Source organism: Chionomys nivalis, chromosome 8, assembly GCF_950005125.1.
Source record: "Chionomys nivalis chromosome 8, mChiNiv1.1, whole genome shotgun sequence".
In the NCBI taxonomy this organism is placed as follows: Eukaryota; Metazoa; Chordata; class Mammalia; order Rodentia; family Cricetidae; genus Chionomys; species Chionomys nivalis.
This window is the reverse complement of record NC_080093.1, coordinates 63,889,244-63,916,102: the sequence shown is the minus strand read 5'-3', so window position 1 is coordinate 63,916,102 and position 26,859 is coordinate 63,889,244. Positions and strand designations below refer to the sequence as shown.

General features: G+C 49.0%; 1 protein-coding gene across 8 annotated transcripts in view; it reads right to left on the bottom strand.

Moving 5' to 3' along the window:
• Positions 1–26,859, bottom strand: part of Ctbp2 (C-terminal binding protein 2) — a 135,993-nt gene that overhangs the window by 26,657 nt on the left and 82,477 nt on the right. For 4 of the 8 annotated variants that reach the window (XM_057777052.1, XM_057777053.1, XM_057777054.1 and 1 more), the window contains one exon: positions 11,707–11,866. The exons of 2 other annotated variants lie outside the window; for them this stretch is intronic. In XM_057777052.1, the coding sequence (XP_057633035.1) occupies positions 11,707–11,764 (58 nt within the window). In that variant the 5' untranslated portion in view covers positions 11,765–11,866. Of the gene's footprint in view, positions 1–684; positions 2,372–6,372; positions 6,489–11,706; positions 11,867–26,859 lie in introns of those variants that run through there. 2 more of the 8 variants (XM_057777059.1, XM_057777051.1) reach the window with 2 other exon arrangements.

Below are 26,859 nucleotides of genomic sequence, written 5' to 3'. Positions count from 1 at the left end.
AGTCAATCACGCGCGGCTTCTGCTTTGACTGGTTTCACCTAGCTTCCAGCCCTTCAACGTGGAAGCAGCGTCTTCCCGACAAACAAGCAGAATTCCCAACCGTATTTTATAAAATAAGAGGCTAAATCTGTTTTTTTTTCCAAACGGTTCTAAGGGATTTCAACATGTTGCTTTGTTTAGCCCACAACTGTGGAAACACATGCGTCCTTATCGGCAGTGTAGAGTCTCTGCCTTTGCTACAGTGTGCCGTCCACACTGCCAGGCACGTTTACCAGCAAATTATCCACGCACAATTTACAGGAGACGTTCCATCAGGCACTCCTGACTTTTCCAAAGCTATCCGATGGAACTAGAGAACCACCCGCCTCTTGTATAAAAATGGGATAGACCCTCAGAACAGTTTCTTGGGAAAGCAGCTACGTTTCACTATCAGGAAGAGGAAATATGCGGGGCTTAACTTGCTACATAAATCTGCAGAACTCAAGAATAGCCCACGGGAGGAGGGAACTGACCCCAGCACTCACCCTGGTGCTCTGTTAGGGTTGGGGGGGGGGGGGGGGGCAGGGTACAGACAGACACATTATCTGCACTTTCAGCATGACCAGTGGGGAACAAACTATTCCCTTCTCAAACTATACCCTCCCCTGACCCCTTGTAAATTCCCAGCCAAGAAGGGTAAGTTACTTGGTTCTGGAGTTAGCATAGTTGAAACGATGATGGGGGCCCCTGTCCGCCGGGCCACCTTCTGGTACGGAGAATGAGGTGTGTGGAGGCTCTGGCTGACTGGTGGCAGGGCAGATGGCTCCATGGAGGCTGCCCCAGGCTTCCGTAGGAGCTGGGGGCTGCTGTGGGGGCTGGGCAGTGGAGAAGCGGCCATACTGCGCTCCCTCTTCAGCAATTCCATGGGCACCGTGTACGAGGTGGAGTAGGCTGTTCTGGGACTTGAGTGAAGGGGGACAGAAGGGCCTGGATTAGTCAAGGCCACTCCAGCTTGTGAAGGGTATGAGGGAGCCAGCCGTGCTGTTAGGGTACAAGGGGTAGGAGAGCTATACCCAGAGTTGGAGGGCAAGTGTGGGGGTTGGGCCCCCGCCACCACCGGGGCAGAGTAAGTAGCTGCCGTCTCCAGGAGGTGCTGGGAAGGTGCACTGGAGGGGCGGCGAGCTAGATCCCCAGCTCGGGAAGGTGAAGTCGGCAGAGGTCCAGCGGGATGAAACTGCGGGCCTGTGGTACCCAGCGAGGCCAAGTCGTTGGATAGCAGCTCGCTTCGGTGGCTGAAGCTACTGGACCGAGGGCGGGGTGGAGGGCCTGTCCGGTCCTGTCTCCGAAACTGCATCTCTGTCCTGCAGCTGCTGGCTAGGCGGCTCAGGACACGGGCCTGGCCCAGGTTGGGTGCCACGGATTTGATGTCAGCATCCTCCAGGGTGGCCAAGACGGCCGGGGAGTCAAAGCCTTGCTGTAACAGAGCTGCCAGAGTGGCCTCTGCCACACCCTCTGCCCGCAACAGGGCCAGAAACTCAGGGTGCACGGTCCTCTTGCTCCCAGGCCCCTGGAACGTAGACGAGTCAGCTTCATAATTCTCGTAAGTCAGTTTGGAGTGGATGTTTTCCGGGGTAGGCCCATAGCCTCTATTCAGGGAACCTGGGGCCACCCCGGTGCTGTTCTCCGTCGGAGCGGCTGGGCTGGGGTCCACAACCAGGCACGTTGGGGCTGCCTGTCTGGCAGGGGTAGAATCAACAGTTCTTTCACACACATCATTGTAGACTTGACTGGGGGTCGGGGAGTACATGGGCACCTCTGTCCCTAACCTTGGATTAGGCTGTTCTCTTCCATACCTCCCAGGAGATGGAGCCCTGCCATGCGTCCTTTGCCCATGCGGGATGGTTTTACCCCCAGGTTCCCGGTACAGGAAGCCAGTATCCTGCAGAGCAGGCAGCTGGCCTTGTACCTGCTCCCATGGCACTCTGCCGCCAAGCACTCCATAGCTGGGCACCGGCCTGCTGGCTCCTGGGTCCCGATAGAAGGGAGGTTCCTTGGGTGCCCTGGTACCCCTGGATGGGTCGCCATAGTCGTCTTGTGGCAGCATGGAGCCACGGCCAGACATCACTGCCTGTCTGCTGTCGTAGAAGGCGAAGTCAGGCCCGCAGCCCTTTCTTGATGACAGTGGGCTATAGAACGCCTCTCTGGATGGGTAAGGCTCTGTGTCCTGTGCGCAGTGGCTTAGCAGCTCACACCAGGTCCCTTCTCCAGGGCCATACGGCAGAGAACTTCTCCTCCCTGGAGGCCCAGCATTCTCCCAAGGGACCTCATACCAGCCAGCAGCATCCCAGCTCTGAGAACGGCCGATATTGATGTTCCTGCTGGGAACCGGCATTGGCAGAGCCAATGACTACAAGCAAAGGCACAGGGAGGAAGCCTTTCTTGATAAATCTTCAATTACATACATCAAAACCAGACCTGGCCGCACGCGAGCTCTTCCGAGACGGCAGGAACGACCAACTGGGGGTTTCTGTTTCAAGGTACGACTTAAATTATTAATCCTCTGAAACCTTAGTAGGCAAAAAGCGGACTCACGGTAACTTTGCCTCACTCCGCAATGGTAGCCTGCAAGGTCTGTCCTGTGCGTCTAGCCCAGACAGGAGGCTGGACTCCAGCCTGCGGGGCCCCCTTTCCGGTGGCTGTGCTCGCATAGTCCTCAGCTCTTGCAGCATGAGGATTAGGAGCTAAATAAAACCCCTAAAGCTTTTGTCCCATGTGACATCTCAGACTGATGAAGCTGGCTGCCTGCTTTAGCCAGGCCTAACAGGCAGCTGGGTAAGCTCCCACGTGGCTTCTCCCCTGAGTCTGAATCCCTTCCATCTCTTGTCCCGTTTTTTTTTCCCCATCTCTCTTGGGGGAGCTCCTGACCAGGCCCTCTCCGCTGATGGCCAGAGAAACAAACTAGAACTGCTTAGCTGTCCATCCAGTCCTAATCCCACTGCACACGACATTAATCCATAGCGCGGCTAGAACAGATCAAATGGAGGCATACGGGAGAAGCCGTGCGGCTGATTCCAGAATGAGGGGTGTTCCGAGAAGCAGGCCTCTAAGTCCCTGGCTTTTAGGTTACACTGATCAAATCCTCACTGTAAGATCGTAAGACAGATTCTTTCATTCCACCAGGGAAGAAGATAGAGTGTGGGTTAAGACCTGGATTTCATCAGTATAAGACAACAAGGGCCAGGCTGAGCGGAGGGTCGGCCACCAAAGAAGAAAACTAGGGAAGCAAGCCTTCCCTTCTCACTCTGAGGGGCATGTGCAGAGCCCCAATCCTCACAGCCCCCCCCAAGACCTCTGTATCACAAAAATAAACCAAGGAAGTGATCAAGAAGTGTATTTGAATGAGATAATACAACTACATGCAGGCAGGAGACCAAAGGCGTTCCTTCACCCATTTCTCCTTTAATCTAAGATTTAACTGGAACCTTCAACTAGATAAAGACCAGCCATTTAAATGAAACAGTTCCTATGTGAGCAGTATGGAGAACTTCCCGTGGGGTAGGAGTCTGGATAATGCACCATTTCTATGAAGCAGGTTTATGGGGGTGCCATGCTCTCACCCTTTCCATGCCCAGTCAAATCATATCAAATTCTGGAAACAGCTGATGCTCCCTAAGGAGTTCTTATCCCTCCAAACATGCCCAGAGCAGCTGTGACCAATGCTACACCGACCATGGGACCCAAAGATTACAGACAATCATGCTAATACCATTGCCCCCATTCCTGACCTAAATGTCATACTTAGTGACAAAGAGACCAAAATCCTGTTCCGGCTCCCATGTCCTAGGACTCGAGAAGCCAGTGAAGAGCTGAGAAAGGCAAAGACTGCATAGCATCAGATTCCCACAAATGAAAGACGCCTTCTCTGGACACTGTCTGGAACTGATCCACACCACACTTCAAGATAACAGGCAAGGACAGGACAACAGGTAAGGAAGCTAAGGGGACACACCTAAGCCAGGATTTACGACTCTTGACCGCTAAGCAGGCTCACTGAGAATATGACATACCAAAAAATAAAAAATAGCCAGCAAACAGTGCCAAGCTAGGGACATGCACCACACACACACACCAGCTCAATGAAGTAAATAGTACTTAACAGTCTATCAGGGTCTGGAGAAGATAAGCTGGGGAGGCTTGTCACACAGGGTCTGTAGCCTTCAGAGGAAACAACTGCTCGGTGCTTGGGCATCAGCCTCGATTGTGACATGATACAGCATTAATTCCAAGAGGCTCGACCCGTAGTGTGGCCAGGCTCCACCAGGCATAGCTAGAATAATCTGGTCTGAGAACTAGTCCCTACCCTACTGGAGAGGGGGTGTCAGTCACACTCAGGGTATCTTACCAGTTCACTGCCAGGAGTTTTGTAATAGTCAAGTTGAGAAAACTGCTAACTGGGGAATTTGCCAGAAACCAGCACCGACTCTTAGGCAGCCCCCCCCCACACACAGTGTGAAGGTACGATCACAAGGACGGGCGGGGGGGCAGTGGAAGACAGGCTCAGGCCTGGTGTCCCCGCTGCAGGAAAACCAGGAGGCCCAGATTCCGTTCTCAACAACCTCCAGCTGGTTCTCTCTGGAAGCCAACCAAACTCTCAAAGCCTTGGCTCTGCAACTCACCAAATATTATGACAGATGTTTCCTTCTGTGAGAGAAACACCTGTACCTGGACACAGGCTTTTCCAAGCACTCTGGAGGTTGCCCCATCCCCACCCCCCACAGCATTTGAGAAAGTACTGATTTCCCGAGCAATCTGCCTAAAAGAGGCAGGATGGGTCCCGTTTCTGAGAGGCAATGAGTTTCATGGATATAACTTTCTTAACCCTATAAGAATCCCCTCCATAGAAGATCATATAAAGTAAAACCATGATGCTTGCTGGGCAGTGGTAACCTTTAATCCCAGCACTCGGGAGGCAGAGGCAGGTAGATCTCTGTGAGTTTGAGGCCAGCCTGGTCTACAGGCTCCAAAGCTATAGAGAACCTCCCCCCACAAAGAACAAAAAGCAAAAACCATGATGCTTGTCTAAAGTAAGAAACAACCCATGCTCTGGAGACGAAATAAACCTGACGAAAGAGTTCATTGTGGGGGCTTGAGAGACCGTTCAGTGGTTAAGAGCACTTAGCTGCTCTTCCAGGGGTCTGAGTTCGATTCCCAACAATCACATGGTGGCTCACAACCATCTATAGTACGATCTGATACCCTCTTCTGGAATAAAGGTATACAGGTAGATAGAGCACTTGTATACATAAAATAAATAAAATCTTTAAAAAAAAAAAAAGAATTCAATGTGAAAAAGAACAGAGCTTGCCAACTCAGGGCTTCAAGCAGTGTTTGCTAGAAATTTGTTCTTAAATTCTGTGCAACATGGGGCGTGATTCTCAAAGTATGAGGACAGTTTCAGAAGCTCAGGGGAAACTGGCAGATGAGGGTCAAGGCATCCCACAGGCAGTCCTCAAAAAGAATCTCCCCTCCTCAAAGCACCGCATAACTGGTCAGATGTGCAAACACTTTAACACTCTCAGAAGGCTGACCGAGAGTCTAACTGCCAAAGAGACAAGATCCGGCGGTGCATTCAGCAAATGAATATAAAGGCCAGTTAGCCCTTGTCCAGGTGCCCACGCAGGTCACTGCCCACCTGTGGCATGACGCATCTGGAACACCGTGGAGCCACCTGCGGTATGGGGGAGCACCAACACCAGGCATCCAGGCCCGGCGCTCCTCTCCCACCTGGGCCATGCGAAGCTCTGAAAGACACCCACGAAGCTGAGGGAAACAGGGTCTCCTTGTCACCGCTGGATACCAGGATGACACCATGGCCATGGTCCTAGGGCCAGCAGCTTCCCAGGGTTGCCTTCCAGCTGAGACAGAGTAAAAACAAGCCCAGGCCTTGCCTACTTCCTACTTTTCAATGTGGCCAGACTGTGCTTGGCTTTTGTGGGAAAACAACAAACAACCCTTTTTCTGTGTAGACCAGCGATCTAGAGTTTGTGTTGAAATGCAGCTCTCTAACTTGGGTGAGGGTGGCCTTTTCTCTTGTGAGAAATGTCCTTTACATCTTAAAATGTAAGGTGTAGCTCTACAACGCACTTTGAAAACAGCCACAGGACGTGTTGCGGGGTTTGAGGCCGTGGTTATTCAAACGACGGGACTGCACGAACAGAACTGCGGGCCAGGTCAGTTTAGTTGTCAAGCATAAAGCGCACAGCTTTCAACATGGTGGCATTCTCTCTGCTTACAGGCCTGGGAGCATAGTCACCCTGCTCAGGACAGACAGCGGGTTGGGGAGGTGGAACTGGTGTATAGGCAGGGCATGGGCTGCAAAGATCTTCCATTTACCTGGAAGAATGAGCGTCCACCCTCTTCGTGGACCTTGGGAGAATCCGCTTCTCACGCTCTAGGTGCCAGCGGGAAGGGAAGAAGCATCATGGCCTCTCCAACCAGGATGTGGAGAAGGGAGCCAGCACTTGCTCCAGACTCCGAGGGGCACACAGAAGAGGGATGCAGGGTGTGGAGAGCCACCATGCATGAGCGCATTCCATAGTCACGGACTCTTTCGCAGCCTAGTGCTGGGTGTTGATGGACATAAAAAGGAAGCCACAGGATCAGAAAGGCACACGGACGTTCTCTGTAGACAGAAGGGACAGGAACACAGCCAAAGCAGGTAAGCTCATTAGCAAGAGATCCAGTCACTACTCAGAGCATGTCAACAGTCTGAGCAGTATGACGTAAGCCAAACTGCAGAGGTTTTGACGGACACCCTAACACTTGCAGCTTCTGAAAGGGAAGAAGGGCAAGATGCAGCGGGTCAAGTGTGTCTTGGGCTTCTGATTCTCCACAGTCCATGATCTGCAGGAAATCACTGCCCTAATTATGACCAAGAAGAAGGAAATGCACCAATAAGAAACCAGGCTGGGAAGACGACCAGGTGGCAGTAAAGCCCCATCAGGGAGCCTAAGCTGAAGTAGCAATGGAACCTGGGGACGGTGAAAGCAGCAGCTAAAAGACCAAACCAGAAAACAGCAGAGCATCCTCTGCCAGGGCCTCCAATGGCACCACACGTCCCTAAGCCCCAGAGAACCTAAGCATCCCACACTCAACTAGAGATATGATGAGGCACAGACAGCGGTCCAGGAACAAGCTGACAGGGACAAAGAGAGAGTTGCATTTGTAGTGGGCAAATGATTAAGGGAGAGTGAATATGGCATGCAACTTGATTCTTAGCAGCAAAGTGGAAGTCCTGGGCAGAGAAGACTATGCACCTACTACTCCCCAGGTGTCAGTGAACAGGCAGGGTCACTGCTCCAGTTCATTTGCTCAAATAAGACAAAACGGGACTCTTATCGCGTGCAGACTACGGCTTGGCTTTCCTATCCAAGCATTTCTTTACAATGCCAAGCATTATCTGGAACATTTGTTTGTATTGTAGAGTTTTGAGCCACATCTAGTTGACTATTGTATATTTATTTACACAGCTAACGTAATTGCAGCTAATCACTTAATTACTGGAAATGTGCATAATTGCCTGATCTCAACATATAATTAAAATGTATAGCAACATTATGAATCCCATTTTTAAGACGTAGGTTTGGGGGGCCTCCGAAAGACAGCATATTAAAAAATGATCAGGAGAACTTTGTGGACAACAGTGTCTGAGCCTGGTTCTAAGCAAAACCGAACAAGTCACAAATGCATAACGGATTCAGTTAAAAAAGGACAGGACAAAGCAATCAAACAGCATCCTTCGATGCACAACTCCAAACAAGAACACCAAACAGAACAAAAATGGTCCTGGTCCTGGACCTTGTACAGGTGGCGTGGGCTCTGAGGGGCCCCTCCTGGCAAGACTTGCAGCTGGAGAAGTTCCATCAGCTGACCCATACTAGCCAGGCCCTCAGCTGGGTTTGGTCATTTTGCTACTCAGGCACCCTCAACAATCCAGAAGCATCTTAGGGATCTTAGGGACGCGAAGACCACACAAGCGCCTTCTTGGGTGAAGGCTGTGCTGATGTGCTCCGCAACACCATCAGGTGCAACTCAGGAGTGGAAAAGCACTGCCTGTGAAGGCAAGCTGCCCCCACATCTGCACCACCTGCTCTGTGGCCTTGGTGACCAAGCAGACACAGAAAAGCCATGCTTCTTTCTTTTCCTCTGTGCTCATGAGACTATTCGGGTCGGGGTGGGGGTGGGGGGCCGAAATTTTACGCAAAAGCAGTTCATAGGACTTCCTTGTATTTAATTATTCATGTATTTGTGTTGCTTATCATAACTCAGCTGGTAACGTTCTTGGAACCCGTTTTCCACAATTCCAAAGAAACACTTGAACACAATAAAGTAAAATAAATAAATTAAAAACACAATGAAATACCTACTTCGTTATATTGTTTTCCAAATAGCATCCTCAACAGCTACAGGCAAAGGAATGCACCCAGGGTGTGACTCTACCCTAAGCCACTGTGAGAAGGCCTAATGAAGGTCACGGGCAAAGCAGCAGTGGAGTGCCGCAGTTCTCCAAACCCAAACCCTGGGTTAGCTCTGCATGGTCTGTGACCCACAAATATTTGGGGGAAACCAAAGTAGCGCTGGCATGATCGAATAGGGTATTCAAATGCACCCGTTAGTACAATCCACAAATGGACTGCGTCAATTATGTCAGCAAACCAGAGAGAAGAAAGCCAGCGCCTAAATTATACATCAGAGGGAAAGCAGGTTGCAATCTAGGGATGAACAGCCCATGTGATCAAAGGCAGTTCCATAATTATTCCATACAACGTACTCCAGGATTGTCTGAGAGCAGGCATCAAGAAAACCAGCCGAGAACAAATTACAGATATCAAAAAGGGTCGATTACAAAAGCACATTCAAATCTGGCTTTTAAGTTAGCCTGAAAGATTTTATTATTCCAGTTGATTTGGATGGAGTCCCAATGACTCTGGCTGCCCCTTCAACATGGAGCAGAGATGTTCTCTGGGTGTGTATGTGAGCGAGGGGGTCCACAGCCCAAGTCTGGGTATAAAGAAAGATGGAGTTCCTGGACATTGTACCTGGCAGAACACGTGGGTATCCCAAAGAGAGACTGGAAAGGGCCAACAGGTTTCAGTGGAGAGTTCTGAAGGAAGAATCCTCACAGGGAAGAAGCTAAGATTTTATCTGACCAGTTCCCAAGGCACTGAGAGTCTTACCGAACTCTGGCAAGGGATCCCAGAATCAGGTAGGTGGGCAGCAGGTGTGTGATTGAAGGCAGTTCTCCAAAACCCAGGACACATGTGTTCATTCATTCAATAACAAAACCAAGCCAGACATGGTGGCACACACTGAAAAACCCAGTACTAAAAAAGCTGAGGCAAGAGGATCGCTCAAGGACAGCCTCATACACACAATAAAACCTGATTTTAAAAAACAGCAAGCCAACCAGCCCACCCACCCAATGTCCCTAAGGCACAGGGAGGAATTATCCATGGGGTTTAGTAGTACAGGAAAGAGCAGAATAGTTTGACAGGCTCTCTGGAAATCTATGCTAAACAGACAGGGTGAGAAGGCAAAGCTCTGTGTGCTGTGCAGCAGCTATACGAGACCTGAACTCTGGGAATAGCTGAAGAAAGAAGAAGAGCTGCCTTGGGAACCAGGCACAAATCACCAGCAAAATGGGCGCTACCTATCCAGACCGCTGAACGCGTGGCTAGGACATTCGGTTCACACCTGCAACAGTTGTGACTTCCTTAGACCTTGGGCAAACAGGATCACAAACTTTGAAACACAACTGCTCCTCGTTCTGCAAAACCGTGCACACGCGGATGAAGATGCAACTGAACTTTCGGTTATAAAGCAGCGCCGGTGACAGACACGGGGACGAGTGAGAGCGTGGTGAACGAAAGTCAGGACAGAGGACATGGTCAATGGCTGGCCCAAGTCGGTTCCAGTGGGTCACAGGAGCACCTCACTCCTGTTCTTGGTTCTCACTTGTCATCTGTAGCGGAAGAGTTCTGGGTGGCATCTTACAGGATGCTAACCTCGCCAAGTCAACTTACTGAGGCTTTCTGGCAACCAGCCTCCATGAAGCCCCTTTCTGCTAGAAGTTCAAGTCAGTTTCTACAACCAGGTGAGTTCAGACTGTGGAGTGTTCTGTGAAGTCCCAAATCTTCAATTTCTGTCACAACAATGCCATCCAAGTCTATAAAAGGCCAGTATTTGAGAGTCTGTCTCTTCAGACTAAAGAGACATGACACCCAAAGGCAATGTACAACCCCGGATGGCTACACACCAATGAACATGATAAAAACAAGGTAGCTACAAACAGACCCATGTGGGAGACACGACTGTGTAATCTGCATCGGATGGTATCTTAGGGGACGATTACGCTGTTGTGGTTATGTAGGAAACTATCCTAACAGGAGACACATGCCACAGGGGGGTGACAGGAAACCACTGCCATCTACAAGCTTGTTTCAGATGCTTCTGGAAGCAATTCACACAGCAAACTGGACACACACACACACACACACACACACACACACACACCCTCATAAAAGGCAATCAAATGTTCTGTCAGGAAATGCAGCTGAAAAAAGTACAGGCATTCATGACACTGGCCCATCAATCTTTCTGTAGGGCCTAAAACGTGTTGTCAGATACCAAAAGCAGAAATTTAATATTTTTAATGTTTACTTTTAAAAGTCCGTTAAATGCAGAGTTCCATGAAATGAACTGTAGCAGAAGCCAAGGGACACGGTTGGGTTGGGTAGGGGGTGGGATTCTTGTATACTTTGCACAGTGCTCAAGGGCTGTCTCAAGTAAAGTGGCTTTGATGTCCCCATCCCATGTGGCTTGAGCTACATCTATTTAAAGGACAAGCAATTCCATATGGGTGGCTGCAGGGGAAAGAGCGTGGGGGCGCGTGTGCTTGCCGGGGAGCTGGTAGGGCAGCTATTACATGTGCGCCCTGTGACAGGCTCGATAGGGAATGCACCTAGCACACCAGGCACCCTGTGACAGGCTCGACAGGGAATGCACCTACCACACCAGGCACCGAGGCTAGCCCTGCACACACTCCCAAGAACCCCTAGACAAGGTGACTCCTGAAGCACTGATTCTGGGCTGACACAGCTGCAGGCTTGGGGTTCTTTGCTACTAATTAGGAAATGACAGTGCTTAATCAATGCTTCAGAGTTTTATCCCCAGGTTTCCATTAGATTTTAATTATGTTTATTTTTCCTTTCATGAATAAAACACTTCCAGACATTTTCAAAGATACCGAGGACTTGAAAACATCAAGAGGGGCAAGAGTGGGCTCCTCGGAACTATCTTGGAATTCATTGTTGTAAATATCTTAATGAAAAACAGATAGCAAGTCTAGAAACTTTAGGAAGTTAAAAAAGCTGGTCCTGATATGTGGTGTCTTTCATATGCAAAATAGCCCTAGGTATATGGAAGCAAGGCACCTCGCAGCCTACAGCCCTCCCTTCCTGTCTGCCCAACCCCCACACAAGACAGACCCTATGGAAAGGCCAAAGGACTTGCCAAGGAAGTGGTGTGGCCAATGCCTAAAAAGGTCAGGCAGGAAGGGAATCTCGAGTGTTGGTCAGGCCAAGCTATCTCAAATGAGTAGGACGGAGAGGATCTGCGTGAGGGGCTGCGTGTCTTTCATGAAAACCCGCCAGCCACGCTGGCTCTTACCTTCACAAATTCTGTCCAATCGCTGTCGCTTGACTCTGTGCTTATCCACAAGGGCCATTCTTTATCGAACTTTGCAACTCTCTGATTCAAAAGGCAAAGCAGTCCGCTAAGAACTTAGGGGAACTCGCAGGAGTCTGCGTGCATTGCGCCACTATGAACCCTGAAACAAGGAGAAAAGAATCCTTAACTCTCTGGAGACCTCCAGGACACAAGGTCATTCGTGACTTCCTGCCACTCTCTAAGAGGGGACCTGCTGCTCTGACATGCGGGGCTGGCTCTCCTCCCGGAACACGGGAGGGGGCTGCTTCACGAGCCTACACAAACTCCTGCTTTCTACCTTGGATCCGTCAGAAAGCAAGCGGGCAGAGAGGACCTTTGCCACACGCGTTGCTGAAAACAGCAAATGGCAGTGCACAGGCTTCTCAGCTACGGACACCAATTACAAAACAACCTCAGTTATTATTTCAACTCCAAGGCCAGAGACCAAGAGAAAGCTGGCTGGATCTGTCATTTATTTCTTTGAGCCACAGAAGTGCTACTCCACCACGGAAACAGCCTCACAGACAGCTCTGGAACACTGGGCTGCGGGCACTACAATGGCATGGGGTGCCCATGCACCACTGAGCCTACTATCCCAGACGCGCCCTCTGGCCTCCACTAGGCAGTTTGTAAGAGTGCTTCCTTTCCATGATGGGCTTGCAGGGGCCAGGCACCAAAACCACAACGTAGCACACACTGCACAACAACACAACACAAGCTCCCTGCTACACTGTGTAAAAATGAGCTTGCCCATGCCATCTTCTAGAACCTTCCTTTAACTCAGAGGGGGCTGCAGATGACTGACTTTGCATTTACTCTCATATTCCTGGACTGGTAGCTCTGGTTGAACCTTTCTGGGAATTCCCCCAATGATTCGGGATCCAGGAGAGAAGGGCCTGAACTGCCCTGATCCAAAGGACCCTCTCTTTAAGTTCAATAATGACCGCAGTATCCAAAAGACATCCGACTCAAGCTGCCTGGAACGAGCCGGTCCCCACATGGACAGCTTATACAACTCTTGGTGGCATTGTTGCTGGGCTTGTTCATAAAGGTAGCCATGTGTGAGCAAGCCCCTAACTCAGGGAAAAGAGAGATGGCACAGAAGGACCAGGACCTACCAACGCCAGCCACAAATGCATACAGGAAACGTGGCCCAAGCCCACGCTCACATCGGAGAGCCTGGGCTAGTCCTTCTACTTTACTGAGGCTGAGGCTCTAATGTCCACACTACAGTGTAGCAGCTCCTGGGAAAAACACAAGCCTCATTATCTACCTCACCCAAAGGCTGAGTTAATATTAGTGAAGTGCTATGGAGATGAAAAAACGCCAGCGTTCTCATCGGCCACAAGATGGGCTTTGCACCCTCCTCCTCCAGTGAGGCGTAATCATTCTTTTTGCTTTCCTTTGAATTTTAATTTGTATAATTAGATGGCTTCTTGAAAAATTGATAAGCTGAATCTTATTCGTGCAATCAGAGATCAGCCAACAGATTACACAAACGTCTGTATCTTCTACTGGGACTGGTTCCCATGCCTAGCTTTTCTGGGGCTCTTCTGTGCGGTCCAGTGCAGACCGACTGAAAAGGGGTACCTACCCGGGTACCCACCCACCCCATCAGCAGAGAAGAGACTTGTGGGTCAGCGAGTTAAAGTGTTGCCCAGACTGGGGGCAGTGACAGCTACCACCCCCCCACACAACACTGCCTTTAAAAAAAAAGTATGAAATAGACATTTTTCCTATTTTTCCTTCCAAGAAGCAAGCTATTTATGAAGACTAACATAGGCACTGTACAAACATTAGACACAAAACATGCCCTATGATGGAGCTATGCACGGTGGCCTCAGGCTTATGTCATACCAGTAATGCCCACACCACACCAGCTACACTGGCTCTGGGTTCCCAGGCATCCATCACAGATAGCCCTCTTGGGTTTGCTATGAAAACCAAGCTTGTCCTTTATTTTATGTCAGTCCTCATTCCCAAGTCATAATAATCTTCCAGTCAGAGGAATTTGTCACAGTCATCTACTGATATCATCGGTCAAGATGTTCAAGAATACAAAAGTACACATAAAGAATAAAAAGCGGAAATGCTGTGGGTCTATTATTTCTTTGCTGAAATCACAACTTGAATCACAGCAGGAGGAAAGCCGGAGGCAGAATGGGGTTCAGGAACTCCGCTACAGAGCGACCTGGTGAGGGCAGTCCTGGAGACTTGGGCTCCTTGCCTGTGCAGCAGAAAGGGCATTCCTTGTATGCCACCAAGTCTAAGACAGAGAGGGAAAACCTAAGGACTTATCTCACCAGCCCTGGGCTTGCTCTTGACATTTTTTCACAAAGTTCCAATAGTATACCTGGCCTAAGTCAGAGAGCAAATGCCAGTAAAATTCAAAGTCAAGTTGGGCAATGGTGGCGCACACCTTTAATCCCAGCACTCAGAAGGCAGAGGCAGACGGATCTCTGTGAGTTCGAGGTCAGCCTGGTCTGAAGAGTTAATTCCTGGACAGCTAGGGCTGTTGTACATAGAAACCTTGTTGCACGCGTGGTGTGTGTGTGTGTGGTCTTTTCATGGAGGAGGCGGCAGCATGAAGTGATACCTCACAGGAGGGAACCAAAGGAACACCAGGTCAAATCCCAACCCAGAGATAAAAGTAACCTCAAAGTTCTATTTGATCAAAGTGAAATTTAACGTATAGTCGTCTTCCCAAACTAAGGTGTTTCCCACAGCTGCAGTTACCCTTGATCTATAGAACCCTAAAAATTTACCAAACTCAAAATCACTACATTTCAAATTACTCATGATACTACCGAGCAGCAAGCTAAATCCTATGCCAACCTGCAGCATCTGGCCAGGGCTGAAACCATCCTGTTGTCAAGTGTATCCATACTGTGTATGCCATGTGCCATCTGACCATTAGTTACTCAGCAACTAGTTTTTTGTTGTTTAAGAGATTATTTATTGTGTGCACAGTGCTCTGTCTGCATGTATGCCTGCAGGCCAGAAGAGGGCACCAAATCTCGTTACAGATGGCTGTGAGCGACCATGTGGTTGCTGGGAATTGAACTCAGGATCTCTGAAGAGCTGCCAGTGCTCTTAACCTCTGAGCCATCATCTCTCCAGACCTCAGTAACTAGTTTTTGATATCCAGTTGATTACAGTGCTAAAATCCATGTGTTTCAGTAACAATTTTGCTTAATGGCCAAAGAACAAGAATCACAAAGCTGGCAATTTGGTTATACCAAAGAAAAGACAAAAATGCCTTCTCCTGGCAGAAGGTAAATGTTGGTGCTTATCACAGGTGCGTATGTGTAAGAGGAAAAAACACATTTTCTATAATAAGATCTGGTACTCTCTACTCATCAGGCATCTGCTGGCCCAGAGATACACAGCCCTGGAAGAAGTGGGTGATAACCAAAGTAAGCCAAAGAGACGTTTAGATAAGAAAGCTTGCATGGGACACCGTTTCATGGCGGTGTCAAAGAGATTCAAGAAAAGGACAAAAAATGAAAGACCAACACATTTTAAAATTATCCACTCTGAAACTAAACTATAAAAAGAAAACCATCCAGGATTTTAACGGCAAAAGAAACCACTTGTTCTTCAAAGTCTAGGTTTGGGCAGGTAAGCATTTTTCACCAATTGCCATCAATGGCTACCTCTTGGCCAAACCAAGCCACCATGCAGTTGTACCACAAGAATCCCAGGGACTCTGTGTCTTCATTCTACTTCAGACTCTACAGAGACCGGATGGAGCAAGTAGGCTGCAGCGCAAGTGTGCATCTTCAACATTGTCTCTCGGAGCTTCCGGAAACCATTTAACACCACAGATGGCATCCCTCCTTTACGGGAATCTACTCACACAACAGTTTAAAGGATTAGCATCACTGCAGTTACGTGGACACACCTCCTTGTTAACCACAAACCAGGTGCAGACTTAAAAGCTCAGTGCTGAGGAGATCTGATGCAGGTAGAATAAGGGTCCACACACCCAGAAAGCAGCATCGGGGTGTGTGTTCATGCACCTTCAGCAGCTGGGACCCTCCTTTACCAGACCTTCTTGCACACATAATCCAGGTGAGGCACAACAAGGACCTTGGAAAGAAGGAAAAGAAGGACCCTGCTGTTACGAGGCATGGGTGTAGGCTTTGGGCCTCTCAATGCTGAACAAGAACATCTGCAACGCTCCTTGTTTTATCCAGAAAAAAGGATAAGCTAACTCTACCCCTTGTTTTATCCAGCAAAGCCATTCCATGGGCTTCATTTAGGAGCCAAGCACAACCAAAGATGGCTAACAAAAATTACTCCGTTTGCTAAGAAATTACAAATCAATTTCTAAAATGATTCCCATGGACAGAATGTTTACGTGTTCCCTAAATCCTTTCATGTTGGAAGTAGCTCCTCACTAGGTACCATTTTTCTGAGCCTTCTGAGTGCCCCTAGCCTGGAGTGACTGCCAATGGTGAGAGAGGATTGTCACTCCCCAGCACAGAGTAAGATTCATTCTGCAAATGTCCCCTTCCTTTCTCTTTCTGGTGTGGGTGAGGGGGTGAGAAGAGAAAGCCTCCCTTTCCCAGGGCTGTCCATTGAGGCCCTGGAGGTAACTAACCTACTAGAGCCCTTCGTGAGACACACACAGTTCACATGGAGCCCAGGGACGGGCCAGTACAGTAAGAACAGAGCAGTTACAGCCCAATGTTGGGTGACCGGGTCCATCGCTAGTCATATAACCCCAACAGGTCGGAGACCCATCTCCACCCTCCAAAGGCGCCTGCAATGCACACACAGGCAGCTGTGGTTCCGCCACAGCCTCTTTCCAATCTGAGCAGCTCCATCATGTACAAGACTCGTTACTTTTATTGCCTTTTACTTGCCTGTTCTCTGGCTGACTGTGACAGTTACACACCAGAAAAATAAAGACAAAAATCTCATATCATGTGGTCATATGGACTCCACCAGACTAATCCAGGTGTAAAAACCAAGTATACTGTCAATAATTTAGTGGCCAGATTCTGCCGCTGTCAGGGTTTCATAGAATCTGGAGGGCACTCAGCGACACAAGGCTGGCCTCTATTAACTTTTATGTGACTCTAGGTTTGAGCTGCAGCAGAAGTTGGAGAACAGAACTTACAGTTTTTTCACTGTGCCATGGAAAATCCACCAGGCCAAAGGCTTCCCCAGTTCAGGGAGAGGTGCTTTAACTTTAAAACAATGATTTCCCTAGGGAGGTAGCACGATCCTGCTTTGTGCTGGGATTCTTGGTCCATACACATACATTTCCCAGTGTTAAATGCAAGCAAGCCTCGAGACTTCTGAATATTTCGCTTGCTAAGTGATACCCGAGGCACAAGGATTCAGGCAGAGAGAATTTTTAATGTTCCTAATTGGTTGTTTTTATTTCGGTCATGCCGGGAATCTACTGTGGGTCTTCACATTCTACAGAAGCTCTCTAGAATTTTCACACGTTTAATTTAAAAGCCCTTGTCCTCCAAATATGCCTTGAAAATAAATATTTTAGTTAATAATAGAGACAGAACAGAGAGGATAAAAAGCAAACAAGTGAATGTCCACTCAAATTAAGAGGCATAAAAATGACGACTTGCACTCTAGCGGCTTGGTCCGAGGAGTCTCTAGCGGGTCCCTCACCCAGGTGTGGGATACATGCTCCGTAGCCAAGGAGCCTGGCTAAGCAATGTAATGGGATCAGCAAGCTCACATTCTATGGGACAGAATAGCTCGTCTCAGGTGACATATTTAATGCAAGACACGATGCAGAATGTTTTCATTTGAACAAGGAGACGATGCCACCCATCTTTGAAGTTCCGACAGAATGTCTGCAGAGGAATCACCATACAGCTGCTGGAAGGAGATGGTGGGTCAGAACCCCAAAGATCACCAAGGGCCGAGTCTACAGCCCATGACAAAAATGCACACACACAATGAATGTATCTCCCAGGTCCAGCGCTGTGTACAAACACAGGGTGGATGGCCAACAGCAGCCTGGACCCAGCAGCCCACGTATGTAGCTTTGAGAAAAGCATGGAGATTACAGGCTACACACATGAAGCTACTTACTAAATTACAACAAACTAGATAACAAAGTTACATATTAAAATATATTGTGAACACAAATCATTATAATCAAATAAACAAATACTTGGGCTTATTCTTAAATGTTGGACAATTTGTCTATGGAAATATTATTAGTTCTAATGTAACTTTGATTTGGCTCAACTGAATACTTATGAATTATATCTGTATTTAAAAATATATAAAAGGCAATTTTAAGGTCACAAATTACAACGGTAAAAATGCTTAAAAAAAAAAAAACTGCAACTTGGTAGTACATTGTCCCTTAAGAGACCCCAGGGGCTTACTTCTTGATTTGTGAGGGCCAAAACACATGTCCTAATACTTGCATCTTACTGTCTATACCTGCTTCTCACAAAAGCAATGGAAAAGAAGACATGCTCCCACCCCCACTCCTGCCCTGTGTCAACCTTGGTCTTGCTGGGAGCAAGAACAGCCTAGAGGAAGCACAGTGCCCAGCAATGTAGCTCTTCAGCCAGCAGAGGGCACTGCTCACCCTGCCTGGCCACCCCAGGCTGCAAAGACTGGGTAGCTTTGCCTGGGTCTCATGTAGACTCCACTAAGAACCGGGAGAAAATACTGTCGGCTACCCTTGAACTCCATGTCTTGGGAAGCAAGAGAAACTGAAGGTACCCGGCCTCCGTCCTGGCCATGAATGGATGCTGAAGGGTGGGAATGTGACTAGAAAAGAAGAAAATGCTGTGTGTGCCAAGCCCTCACCTGGAGCCAAGGTTCCCCTTTCACAGTTCAGCCTGACAAAAGGTGGCCGTTCACAAGGAGCAATGAATGAGGTTCCGGACCCGGTGTGTGGGGTTTTGACCCACAGAGGGGCATGAGCTGCCCTCTGGGGTGATTTTCCATTATGCTTGCAATTCTCATCCAAAGATGTGTGACCCACAGTGATGGTTGAGGGGACCCTGACAGTGCCAGGATCTGTAAGACAGGATAGTGGAGGTGAGAGGCTGTGCAGTTCTGCTAAAGCCCAATGAGAGTTTTCAGACTGAAACTCGGGACTGGAGGACTTGCACAAGCGAGCAATTGTTCCTTGACCCTAAGGTCCCTTTCCTGTAAGACTTCAGAGTCGATCCCCAGCCCCACCCCCCAGCAGAAGCTAAGTAGGGGAAGGAACTTCCCGTTTTAAAATGATATTTTATTAGTTTATTTTGGGGAGGAGCATATACCACTAGTGTATGTGAAAATCAAAGAACAACTTCTGGGAGTTGGGTTCTCCTGTTCCAACTATTTGAATCCTGGGTTGAAAACTCCATATGTCAACCCTGGAGGCAAGTACCTTTAGATCCAGGGTATGGGGAGTCCTTCTGTGTATGTGTTGCTTTTATTGGTTAATGGATAAAGCTGTTTTGGCCAATGACTTAGCAGAGTAAAGTCAGGCAGGAAATCCGAACAGAGAGAGAGAGAGAGAGAGAGAGAGAGAGAGAGAGAGAGAGAGAGAGAGAGAGAGAGAGAGAGAGAGAGAGAGAGAGAGAGAAGGCGGAGTCAGGGAGATACCATGTAGCAGCCAGAACTTTACTGGTGGAGCCACAGCCTTGTGGTGATATACTCATAGAAATGAGTTAATTTAAGATGTAAGAGCTAGCTAGGAATATGACCAAGTCATTGGCCAAACAGTGTTGTATTTAATATAGCCTCTGTGTGATTATTTGGGTCTGGGCAGCCAGAAAACGAACAAGCAGTCTCCGGTTACATCACTGGCCTAGATTTCCCGATCCTACATGGGGAGGTATGAGGCTAGCAGAGCTTCCACCTGCCAGCCTAACTCACCAGCTTTTCCGGTCGGGAGCCCCCAGTGATGAAAAGGGGTTGTTTAACCTAGTGATGATACAGGAGGGACAACATGTCTCAACCAACCCTGTATTCTCCATAGGACAACTACCTTCTCTGACCATTACCACAAACACGGTTGCTGTGACAACGAGATGCCATTTAGACGACACAACTAAAATGCTTTAAAATGTGGGTAATGCCAAAGGGTCCCAAGGAGCCCTGATTTCATCCCCAGGCAACCTCCAAAGGAAAAACTCCTATCTCCTTTGCCAAGGCTCTCACATCAAGAGTTGCTGGTGACAGGAACCAATTGAGCCAGGTGTGGTGACACACACCTTTAATCCAGGCATTGGAGGCAAGGGTAGGTGGATCTCTAAATTCAAGGCCAGCCTGGTCTACAAAGTGAGTTCTAGGACAACCAGGGCTGTGTGGAGAAACCCTGACACAGAGAAACAAAAAGAACCAAGTGGCATGATTCCAACCATCAAGGAACAGTCTTCAAGGTCCAGAATAGCTGGGGTGACAGTTCTGTGACAGTAGGGTCTTCAGGAAGGCAATGGCGCTCAGGGAACCTATTAAAGGCTTTTCTCTACTCTCTCCCTTATCCCAAAGGGACAAAAAGGGAAACTGCTCCCCAGAGCAGTCTGCCCAGTAGCTACTATGTCACTCCATGAAAGATGCCTACAGTGACCTTCCCAAGTTTCACCCAGGGTAGGGTCCACAGCCATGTGTGATTCCCAGAGTCCAATGGCTGCCTGAAATCCCAAGTTTCTGCTTCAGAGGACAGAAAGGAGCAAAGAAATGGCCAGTGTTAGAACTGGGCTACAGGGCTGACATCCCAGGTGACCTGTACGCGAGCATCTCAGAAGGTGGTACCCAGTGAGAGGATGGAAGGAAAGAGAGCGCTTCTTCTCTCATCCCTACCACCAGGCTCTGGAGTCAGCCTGGGGACTGGATACGGTGGGGAACTCTGAAGGAGGAACAATCAAAGTGGAAGTAGACGCACAGTGTTAGTTTGGGGCAGCAGGGCACTGGTCAGAGGCTGCATCATGCCAGCAGAGGATCTGCTTCCTCTTAGGGGACCGTGCTGAGGTTCCAGGGACAAGAACTCATTCACTAATCCAGCTCTTGTTACATATTCTGCCAGACCAGAAGCCCATATACACAAAGACATAGGGAAAGACAAAACCTGTATCTTAGCTTGATGACCAAACCCTTCCCCTGCCTGAGGCAGACTCCAATTTTCCTGTAAGTTTCCAAAGAAACAAAACAAACCAACAGAAAGTAAGTGAGATCCTAGGCTGGTAAAATGGCTCAGAGGTTAAGAGCACTGGCTGTTTTAGAGAACCAGGGTTCCCGGCGCTTGTATGGTGACTTAGCATTTGTGACTCCAATTCCATAGTACCCAACGCCCTCTTCTGGGGCTTCCGCAGGCAACAGACATGCATATGCATACATACATACATACATACACACAGCATACACATATACATCTACACGCATATGAAATAATGATAAGTCTTTTTTTTAAATATAGAGATTCAAATTACTGGACCACCATAAGAGATCTGTATCATGGGATGGCGAATTTGCACAACGAAGCCCTGCATTTCAAATAATTTTACAAACCAAACTCTATTAAAAAAGAAAACTGAGACCCCAAGCCTGGCACTCACATGCTTTTGCAGTCTCTGCTCATAAGAATCAGATCGGCAAATCGCTTCAGACACCAGATGAAAGACAACTGTGGTTTCAAGCATGGCCAGGCTCTTGTTGGCACTCTTGGAAGGTCACCAGCAATCAACCGTCGGCGAGGAACCATGGTCAATAAATATCCAGGCTGCAGTAGCATGGAGGAGAACACCCTAGCCACAGGTACCCAGTTAAGCTGGGCAGATTCTGACCCCCAGAAATAAAGATGACGCGCTTTGTGGTTTAAATCTCCACATTCTGAGGTAATTTGTCACACCACAATAGATTAAGTAGCAGAACCCTTTATGCAGCCCATCAAATTTACTATGGTCACTGATGGAGTGCAGTTCAACCAGAGAGACAAAGTCACGGGTCCATTTGTAATGCCTGACACCAAGCTGCGAGCACCCACAGGCTGGAGAACACTAACCTACCGAAGGCTGTAAATCCCAGCTGCCTGTGCTGACACTGGGTCTGTGATACACCCACTCCATGAACTCCTGGGGTGAACCCCATCAGCGATACCCAGCGGCCCCAAGACTGCAACATCTGCTGCTATTTGCACTTACCACGGACACTTAGAATGAATTCTGGGGCTACCCTCCACATGTACTAGGGCACCCTGGGGTCTCCACACTGACTCATGCACACCCATAAATCTGGAGGACATTAGAAAGATCTAGCAGAGCCTGGGCCCCACATTAAGAACGCATGTCACTGGGTAAACAGGACCCCCCCCCCCCGACTCCCTTGAACTACAGCTATTACCAAATGTCAACTCCCAGAGTCAGAGCAGACACAGGGTAACATTCAAGGTAGCCTGAAAGCGTGCTGTCATAAACATGACTGTTCTTGGGATGGGAAACCATAGGTGTGAGGTTAGATGTGATGAAAGCCCTGCCCAAAACCCAGGATGAACAAAGAAGCAGGAAGGGTACTTTGTGGTCATGTGCACAAGCGTTCCCTGTGCCAAGTCACAATCTCGGGCTTCACCACTGCAGGTGGGCTCTTTCCTGACTTTTTAGAGGCGTGGCATCCCCGAAGCCTGGTCCCTCTCACAAGTTACTAAATCCAACAGCTGGCTATCTTCAAATGGCCTGATTACCCAGTCTGTGCTTTCCCCTGACCCCACCTCTCCGAGGACAGCTCTGCAGACGCTTACTGGTGCAAAAGCCTGGAAGCAATCAACATAGTGAGATCCAACCCCAGGGAACAGCTACTTCCCATGGAGCCCCACCCTATGGCTTAGAACCACTCCTAGACCACGCTCTCTAGAACCTGCTGGACTGGTTTGAAAAGGCTTGAGACAGAAAAGACAAAGGCGGCCAGGGGTACACAGACCTGACATGGGCAAGAGCTCTCTCTGAGGGACAGGACTGTGGGACAAGGGGGAGCTCCCAGTGGTTGGACTGCTTTATACAGGGAAACATTATCTGCACATGTGCAGAGACAGTCCGAATGGTTCTGGGTTACACATGCGCAGTAGTAGGCCACAGGCACCGTGCTGACGATCCTCAACATCTGAGGCACCTACAGCACACAGAAGACCACCCAACACAATGATGGTCTGGGTCATCACCTCGCTAGCTGAGTTCCCCTCCAAAATTTCAGGTGCCCGCAAAGCACAGGCACCCCGACCCCTACCCCAGAGATCCTAAGACTAGGCTACTGACTTTAAGTTGGAGAGATTTACTTAATGAGTCTCGTGGCTCATTTTACAGGAAGGCTGAAAAGCAACTCTGTCTTCTAAGTTTTGACACCTGGCTAGACAGGTGCGAGCCAAACCAACTCTTGTGGGCTCAGGAACTCTAAGCTAAGTTCCTAAGGAACCACATGACCTAGCCACGAGGGCCCCAAATCCCGGGTCACACCCCCCAACACGTTGAGTTCAGGGAGGTTTTTCTCCTGGCCCTTATTATATTCTGTGTTTGTCATTCTGTAGCTTACCCCATTGTGGGAAACACCAGTAACCCTCTATTCAGCTTAGGGAGTAGCATGCTACGGGACACGGACCAGACGAGACCCAGTGGGGTAAGAAGCAAAGCGGCTAACTCAGAAGGCAAGGCAATCAGAGGGAACTCAGGAAGGGTTAAATGGGTTTTAAGAACAAAATGGATGAAAATGGCTTCGATACAATTTGATGAGGTCAGCGAGTATGGAAGCCTAATGACAGTTGTTAAGAAAAAACATCTGGCAGCGTCAAAAGGTCGGCAGGAAGTGAGTGGGGTTTACATGGCTCTGATTGGCTGGACTGATACTCCTGGAGAGAGTATCACACATGGCTTAACTTAGCCCTAGAGGGCCAACAGAACCCCTTTCAATTGTCCTCTGACCAGCTCCGCCTCTGGGGTCCCCTGTCTGGGACCCTGGCAGGCAGCAGTCTTTGCTCACCCAAAGACAACCACTGGGACTACAAAGGCTCCCAGGCTTTGGGGTGTGGCAACTGGAAGGCGTGCCCTCCCTGTTGGGCCCGGGATCTCCAGCTTCATTTTGTCCTAGAACACGGTTGGGTCACCCCACTAGCATGTTTCAATAAATCCATCCCCACGAAAACCAAAACAAGAGGTTCCTTTGGAATAACAGGAAGTCCTGGTACAGCGCATGGCTTAAAATAGGGCTCACTGCATCTGCTGACAAAGCCGTAGTCTCAGAGCCAGCTCACCTCTCAGTGTTCTTGCAGGAACCCAGGCTATCCCCCCGCCCCACCCCCAGGGCTCAGGGGGCCTGGTCTTTGTTACAATCAACCCCTGGCCCTTTTTGTTTCCTGTTCACAAGCCCCAAAACAGTCTCAAGGGAAGTCAGGCCAGCCCCACAGCAGGGATCAGGCCTGGCACTTTCCATAAACCGTGATTCCCATTAAGGGCCTTCTGTTATCAGTGACTGACTGTTCTCTCTGGGGTCTTGAGGTTTTTACATAAGCCTGGCTGAGAAAAACATGGGTCTCAGCTGGACAGTGGGGACGCACACCTTTAATCCCAGCATTTGGGAGGCAGAGGCAGGTGGATCTCTGAGTTAAGAGGACAGCCTGGTCTATATAGTGAATTCCGGGACAGTCAAGGCTACAGACAGAAACCCTGTCTCAGGGAGAAAAAAAATAATAAAAGGACACACGTCTTTGTGGACAAACTAGCACGCAGTGGGCAAAGCTGGGTACATCTGAAAGGCTATGCAGGAAAGAGAAGGGAATGGCCTCTATTCTTCCCAAGGGTTCTCGCTTTAAGGGACACAAGCACCCAATGAAATACGGAGATGCTTCCCCTGATGGTCTGAACACTTCACATACAATGACTGGTCCCTTGCAAGATGCTCCTGTGCAGTACTTTGTATGCGCTCCTGCCTGCGGCCCAACTGTCTAGTGCTCTCAAGGGGTCTTTCGTATTTATGTGGTGCTTTCAATTCTGGAAGAGGGGCGGGGAGGAGCAGGATCTCAGGTAGGCTAGGCGGCCCCCAAATTTAATCTGTTACCAAGCAAGACCTAACCTTGAACTGATCCTCCTGAGTCCTGTAAGCGCAGGCATGCAATTTATGCGGTACTGGGTGCATGGAGGGCACCCTACCAACTGAGCTACAACACTAACCCTGCTGTCTTGTAAAGGACGGTGCTTCCTTTTCAACAACGTGACACCAAGACACACCACATACAGAGGATGGAGGATAGATGGTTTATGGATAGATGGACAGAAGGGAGATGACGGAATGCACGGAAAAGGCCAGACGCTGTCAGAAACTGACAAGACACTAGTGGGCTCTTCTGCTGGCGCATGCAGGAGGACAACTGCAGAAAGCTACACACGGGTAACATTTAATGTCAGGCAAGAGGAAAACTGTTTCTAGCAATGTAGAGAGGGAGAGCACAGGCTGTAGGATGTTAAGTCACAGCATTCAGAGGACTCGGACCTAAGAAGTGCCAGGATTTATTCTGATTCACATCTACCCCTCTGGACACATAGGAAGAAGCTGGGCCAGATACCATCACACCCTTCCCTAGTGGGCAGTCCATAAACTCAGCTTTACATTCAACCTTGACCTTGGGAGCAAACTCGTGGGGAGTTGGAGCACCGGAGCAGTGGCTCACAGGCGCCTTCGCCAGTTTTTTTTTGCCTGAGCTTGCTGAGGGGACAGGAAAGAGTTGGTGTGTATTTGAGAGCTTGTGCAGGATTTGGCTTTGCTGATCTGTTGGACACCAAGACAAGAAGGAAGACAGACTCACCTTCAGGACTTTACTTCACAATTCGGTGATGAGGTCAGGCAAGGCCCACTGCCCCGTCCTGGGATCACCTCACCCAGGGGAGCCAAGACTCCAGGCCTCTTCTTTGGAACTGAACTTGTAGGATGGGTGGATGGGAACCTGCCACCCGCGTCATTCTGAGTGAACCATAGAGACTGTGAACACATGTGGCTGTGCCGTGGATCCATGCAAGCATTCCCCACAGTGTTAATTTAAGGCACAAGGCACTATTTTTACCCTCCACAGAAACACTGCCAAGGAAATCCACACAGGAAAACAAAGGCTGCGCCTCTCGCGCTACTCCACTTTACACTTCCACTGAACAACCAACTCGTCATGCCACGCTCCCCGGTCCTTTGTCTCAGGAAGGGCTCACTCGGCACTACTGAAATCTAAGACAAGACAAGACAAGGTCAATGGGTGTTTTTAATGAAAACACCAATTCTCGCCCTGTTTGCCGTGATAACTCCTCCACGATGTGTCGAACAATCATGGTCCTAGAGGAAATGCCTGTGCTGAGGCTTCAGCAGAGGACATTCCAGAGCCTCTACTTTATTTCTGCCTACTGGAGACTTCCACGGAGAGATGCTGGATTACCATGTGACCAGGAGGAGATAACAAGAAATGGCCATAGAGTGGCACATTAGTTTTATGGAGTCACAAAAACCAAACTAACCCACTTTCCCACAGGAGATAGAAAACCTGCTCAAGCAAAGGGAAGGGAAGAAGGGCATGAAGTGTGACATCTGTGCATGATTTATGCTGTTCTGGAATCTTCTAGCTGGCCCAGGAGGTATGCCTGAGGGCACCTCACAGCCAGCCCCTATTAGACCTTGGCCTTGCAATGCTGGCCTCTTACTGGATTCCTGCAGAGGCAAACAACCCTGGTATGGATCATTTTATTTGTGCTCAAAACATCCTTCCTGGAGCTGACCCAACTAGCCGAGCTAGCGCACTGTTCTCAGAGAAGGTCTTGGCTGTGTCCGGGAATGTCTTGAGGAATCTCAACAGTTCACTATAGCAAACATCTTTTTTCTCTGCTGTTAAAAAAAAAAAAAAAAGGCTTCTTTGGTGGCTGGGGTGGAGCTGCCCCCTCTGCTGGAGCAGCTGGCAACAAGGGCAGGCTCAGGGCACTCCCTAGGGGCAGAGTGAGTGACTTTTTTTCCACCCCAGCTCATTCAGTAACCAGGCTACTCTCAACCCTAACAGCCTGAGGGCAACAGGTGTGGCAGTAGGAACATTCCAGAGCCCAGAGAGTCCTGAGCCCCTGAAATGTACTCATTAGTTCCTAGAAACTTAAGAGTAGGTGTTGTTATCCTTTC